Raw genomic sequence first — 6,538 nt, forward strand, 5'->3', positions numbered from 1 at the left:
TATTATATTTATAATTAATATACCATTAAACATTATTAATAATTTAAATTGTTAATTTTTGTAATATTTTAATATAAAAACAGATTCATTTTATTAATATATATTAATGTATAACTTTTAATTATATAATTATTAGACAATTTGCATAACAATATAAACATAATTCATACTCATACTAAGAGTTATAAAGATATATATTATTAAATTAAATATCTATTATTTGTGCTACAGTTTTAGGATTATTTGTTGTTATATAAAAATTTTGGGGTTTTAAATGAATAAAGTCGGGAATATTAGTAATAATAATAAGCAATTGTCCAAATTCCCAAAAAGTTAACAATTTAACATAGTAAAAAGACACAATCTTTGTTTTAATATTATCAAGTCATTAAAGATTTTGCTAATACAACAGTATCTACAATTTATAGACAAATTCTTTTTATTCAGAAAGAAATACATCTTAACATAGAGTTTACCAGAAAACGTTTATCATTTAGATGTTTGACAATTTAAAATCTTCGAATTTTGGAAATTTTTTTGTTTTTTAATCTTTTTTTTCTTTATCCCGAAATTTTGGTTTAATATTTGACTTGTCAATTTTTGTCTCGGCAATTTTGAAAATAGAAATAACATTTCTTATATTTAATAATAAAATATTACTATTTGATTTTTTTGAAACAAAAAAAAACAGTTTAAATATTTTTTATTCACAAAATTGATTCTGATCATTTTTTTTGTGTAAATACTTAATAAAATGTCGAAATTTCTGCAATTTTGGGAATTATACCCATAAAATAATGAATAAATGTCTAACTATGGTTCAATATAAAAAATATTTTTTCAGTATTAAAAATTATAAAAAATGGCAAAAGTGAAAAGTGCATGACTGTGCATCCGCGGGTTAAACACTTAAAAAGTTATAAATAGAATTAAAAAGACAAATTTAGAACATGACAAAAATCATATTTTAAGAAATATTAATTGTAACACTATTATTAGTTCAAATATAGTATATCAAAACATTTAAAGTGAGTATTATACACCAAATAAAAATGCAAAAAGTTATAAATTATTATTCAATAAAAGTAATTATGATAACACAGAATGTCGATATTCCAATGAAAAAGGGGTGTCTTTCATGCAATGATGGATATTACTTAAAAAACAATTAATGTGTTGAATGCATTAATAATTGTGAGACGTGTTTTAATTCAACATTTTGTTTGACATGTGATTACTCAAAGAAATTATTGCTCAATAATAAAGGTGAGTGCGTTGTAACCAATTTGACTGAAAATTGTCAACAACCAATGGGCAATGGTATTGGGTGTGTGATTTGCAAAGAAAGGTATTACTATGGTCAAAAAATGTGTTATAAATGTGGCTCTTCTTGTTCCGAATGCAAAGATTCAATTTCATGTTACGAATGTTCAAATGAGTACTTTTCAGACAATACAAATAGTTGTGTCTAAGTTATGACAAATTAATTGGAAGCAAAAACAAGACGAATACTGGATGTTAAACTTGTGGAGAAGTGTATTACCTGACGACGCCTTGTTGTTCCAAATGTGCAGATAACTGTCTTTCATGCACTTCACTGAAAGGATGTGAAATGTGTAATAATACAATTTATATTTTTAAAAAATGGCATTTGCCTTTATTACAAGGAAATTGAATTTTGCACTGCTGCAAGACATTCTCTTTGTGTCTCATGTGAAGGAAATAGAAAACCATTAGATGATGGATTGTCGTGTACCGAAAACTATTTGATTAAATTTAATCGGATTGGTATCCCAATTATAGTTATTGCAATAATTGTTGTGATAATTATGTTGATAATAATTTGTGTTTTCTTATATGTGTATAATCACAACAAAACCAAAAAAAGAACGCAAAATGTTTGTGTTTTTAAAATAAAAAATTCGAATATCATTTTCATTAAATTGTTAAAGGAAATATCAACAAACAAACCAGAGTTGTTATTTGGAAGTGAATATGAAAATGGAGAGATTCCAGTTAATGAATACAGTCGCGAATTGTTGTGTCTTGGGAACACATCAAAACATAATATTAAAGTGCAATTAAAAATGATAGAAGGAAATGATGTTTATGAAATAAAATCAGATCCACTTTTTGTAACAATTAAACCATATCATGCATGTGAATTTGAAAAATCTTTAAAGCCAAATTATACTTCAAAAATTAAAGACAAAATTGCTTGTGCAACTTTGAATATCAACAAAGGGACGGAAGAAGTGATTGAAATACCCATCAAAGCAACTACTATAATGTCATATCGTCTCGATTACCACGAGTTGATTGAAGATGAAAAGATAGGAAAAGGGTCATTTGGAGTTGTTTATAAAGGCACCTTCAGAGGAAATGTTGTTTGTATCAAAAAGATGAAAGAGTTGTTAGTTGAAAAAGAATCAAATGATAATGAATTTGAAAAGGAAGTTGAAACGTTAGTAAAATTCCGAAGTGAGTATATCGTCCACTTTTATGGTGCTGTGTTTATACCAAGTAAAGTGTGTATGGTCACTGAATTCGCACAATATGGAAGTTTACAGGACTTGATGAAACACAAAAAATCAAATGAAATTGACATTCAAACTCGACTTAAAATGATGTAGGACGCTGCAAGAGGAATTAATTATTTACATAGTAATGGGATATTACACAGAGACATTAAACCAGACAATATTCTCGTGTTTTCACTCGATTTATACAGCAAAGTGAACGCAAAACTGACAGATTTTGGAAGTAGTCGAAATGTCAATATGATGATAACAAACATATCATTCATCAAAAGTATTGAAAAACCTGTGTACATAGCTCCTGAGATATTGAATAAAGAGAAATACAAAATATCTTCGGATATCTACTTTTTGGCGTCACCATGTATGAAGTATTTGGATAGAAAGAACTATTCAATAAAAAACAATTCAAATTTCCTTGGAAAATCGCAAAGTTTGTTATTTCTGGAAAACGAATTCAAAAAAGAGAGTCAATCACTCAAGAGGAGTATACTTTAATATTAGAGTGTTGGGATGATGAGCAAATAAAACGGCAATTGATTACAATTGTTGTACAAAAACTCGAAACAATTAATTTACATCAATAATTTATTTTAATAAAGATTATATTTTAAGTTATTAAATGATCAAAATATACTAATATATAATAATACGTCTAATACAATACTATGTAATACTTACCAACAATATTTTTTTCTGAAGAGCGGGTTCTCTCAAGAGCGGGCATTTTTAGACTATAACTAAAAATAGAGTTCTCTATAGAGCGGTAATAAAAATCTGATTGGCTAAAAATGCCCGCTCTTAAGAGAACACAATAACTCAATTTTACCACTCTTGGGAGGTATTACTGTATTTATTAAACTATAACGAAACCTCTATACTTTTATAATATTTTATTAACAAACGATTTAAAACTCGATTATTTTCAAATCGATTATAATAATAAAAACATGTCTGTTGAAACACATATCATTAATTATTGTCAGACTGTATCCAAATTTTTCATTTTGAGACTGGAACAAGATTCAAAACAAAAATTACCAAATGATGTCACAGTTGATGATATATCCACATTGATCAAATTTTTACAACCTGCAAAACACCAACTACCAAGTGATGTCACACTTGACGGTATAACTACTGAAGTTAGACTGCTACATCCACTAAAAGTATGTTCTCCAATTGATTTTACGCTTGATGGTAGTATTATTCTACTCAGATAACTACAATTAGTAAAACAAAAATATGGTATTGATGTTATACTTGATGGTATATCCACATTTTTCAAATTACAGCATCCACAAAAAACAGGCTATACCAATCGATGTCACACTTGGTGGTATTATTACACTGCTTAGATTTTTACATTCCCAAAAACATCTTTCACCAAGTGATTTAACACCTGATGGTATGGTCCCTTTGTTCAGAGTATTACATCCATAAAAACAGTGACCATTTATTGATGTGAAACCGGGTGGTATATCAAATTCAGTATAAATATATTCGTTGTTTAACTTTTTATTGTTGATCACAATTACACTTGTTGGTATTTCCACGCTGCTCAATGTTTCATACCCAAACATGCATCTATTTCCAATAACAACGTTTATAAAATGTGGTATTACAACATTGGTAAGATGATCACATCCACTAAAACAACTTTCACCAATCGATTCCACACTTGATGGTATTATAAGACTGCTCAGACCACTACAATTACAAAAACACTGATCACCGATTGATGTCACACTTGATGGTATTATAACACTGCTCAACTTACGACAGGAAAAAAAACACAATTTACCAAGTGATACAACATTTGATGGTATTGTAATACTGCTTAAACTACAACATCCATTGAAACACTCTTTTCCAAGTGATGTGACACTTGTTGGTATAGTAACACCACTTAAATTTGAACATCCATAAAGACACCATTCACCAAGTGATGTCACAATTGGCGGTAAAGTATCACTATATCTCTTTCTATCTTGATTGGTGTAAGTAACACTCTTAAAATTGATGTTTTTATTTCTGTTCATGTCAACTGTTGTATAATCAACATTGAACCACACAACAATTCTATAAAAATCAATTTTTATTTCGATATTTTTGTTAGTGTTGATATCTTTATGAGTTTCAGGGTGTTTTATATTAACAAAAAAATCATTACCAAAGTTTTTATCTTCCAAATTCCACAAGTGGAGTGTTTCAATATTTGTAAAGTATTTGATTGTTTTGTAATTCAACGGAATTGGGTTGAAATGAAACTTCTCCATATTGCCTTTGTATTTCTTGCATACAAATTCAAGGTTGACAAAGTCCTCTATTGTTGTGAAATACTTTGTGACTATCATGATGTGGTAACTGTCGAGTTTGGACATATCTATTATTATTAATTGATTGTTTGAACTTTAAATACTTGAAATAAAAAAAGAAACAAATTTATTTATTATTTACTTATCCATTGGTTAAAACATTTTCAAATGCTTTTTTTATTTGTTTTTAAAAATAATTTGACCTAAAATTTATTATTGTTTTTGAAAACCAGTTAATATTATTGAAATAATTATTCATTAATAAATTTATATTAATATGTTAACACTTGTTATCAATTGAAACCAAATTATAACATATAAATAGAGTTTTTCAAATTAATATCGTTATTTTATGGCTGTTCGGCGACTTTTGATATTATAGAGAAGTTGGCGACTTTTTGAGTCCCTTCAAAAGTCTCCGACTCAGGGCTGCAAACCGGATTCAACTGGTGGCTAGCCCGTCTTAATTTTTAATTATTTTCAGCCAGAATTTGTGTTTGGAACTATTATTTTTAATTCGTTGAATAAATTAATTAGGATTTGTCAGCCAGTAGTGAAAAAAAATGGCTAGCCACAAAATCGTCCAAACTATACACATTCTAAAATGATGGTAAAAAGAAAACCATTTAAATAATGAGGAATAAAAAGAACATTTTTATTTAGTTTTGAAAAGCCATAACAAATCTCAATGTTTTTAATATTTTTAAAACATAGTAAATTAAATTAATGGTAATAGTTTGTCGTTTATGTCAAACAAAAAATACTCAAGTAAATTATAGTAATAAATGATTATTTATTCAGAAAATAAAAAACACAAAAAACAAAAAGACAATAACAATTTGTTATACCATTAAATATTTATGTTTTTAAATTGTTAATTTCTGTTCAATTGTAATGTATTACAACCATATATTTTGAATAATTTTTATAACATAAATATGAACAGTTAATTTTTTGGTGTGTTGTATTTTCATCAACGGACATTACTTGTTTTTTTTATCAAATAATAATTAGGATTTTAAAAGTATTTCAATTAAATATTCTACAAAAAGATGTACTACTTGATAAAGCAAGTATATTGTTATTTGACATGTAAGCAAAATACATATTTAAATAAATTACCTGAATCTTACACGTTTTGAATTCAAAATAATAAAAAAATGATCATAATATTCAACACTGACAATTTGTTTTAAATAATAATTGATAATTCATAGTGTAACATTAAACAAAATTTCAACGACCATTTAAATCTGTTTGGAAAGGGATTATACAAACAACTAATTAAAAATAATATGTATTTTTAAAAAATGACATAATTTGTTTTTGTGAATCAAAACAAATTGTTAAATTTTGTACAAGTCGATCCAAAGTTGTTAACAACTTGTATTTAATTTTGAATATAAAACTATTATCATGTTTTTACTGTCAAATGTGCTGTTTGGAACACAACGAAATGAACATAAAATTAAATAAATTTATATACATATGGTATCGTCCAACCTTGTAATGTCAATTTATATTTTTTAATTTCCATTCAATGAAACAACAAACTGTCGTATAAATTAATTTGTGTTAAGATTTTAAAGGCAAATAAGATTTAAACCCAAACCATTCACGTCATTTGTTTTTACTATTAGTTATTATAAAATATACCATTTTTGTTTTTAATAAAATTGTTTA

General features: G+C 26.6%; 2 protein-coding genes across 2 annotated transcripts; one reads left to right on the forward strand and one right to left on the reverse strand.

Moving 5' to 3' along the window:
* Positions 1–1,310: 1,310 nt before the first annotated feature.
* Positions 1,311–3,124, forward strand: EIN_203980 (protein serine/threonine kinase, putative; the record flags this gene model as incomplete). Its single annotated transcript, XM_004255826.1, has 4 exons — positions 1,311–1,461; positions 1,738–2,562; positions 2,686–2,970; positions 3,042–3,124. 4 exons carry the CDS (start codon positions 1,311–1,313, stop codon positions 3,122–3,124), a joined length of 1,344 nt encoding a protein of 447 aa, XP_004255874.1.
* A 702-nt stretch (positions 3,125–3,826) lies between these two features.
* EIN_203990 (hypothetical protein) lies at positions 3,827–4,921 on the reverse strand (the record flags this gene model as incomplete). Its single annotated transcript, XM_004255827.1, has 1 exon — positions 3,827–4,921. One exon carries the CDS (start codon positions 4,919–4,921, stop codon positions 3,827–3,829), a length of 1,095 nt encoding a protein of 364 aa, XP_004255875.1.
* Positions 4,922–6,538: the final 1,617 nt, after the last annotated feature.

The sequence above is a fragment of the Entamoeba invadens genome, assembly GCF_000330505.1.
Source record: "Entamoeba invadens IP1 unplaced genomic scaffold scaff_1105074726653, whole genome shotgun sequence".
Lineage (NCBI taxonomy): Eukaryota > Evosea > Mastigamoebida > Endamoebidae > Entamoeba > Entamoeba invadens.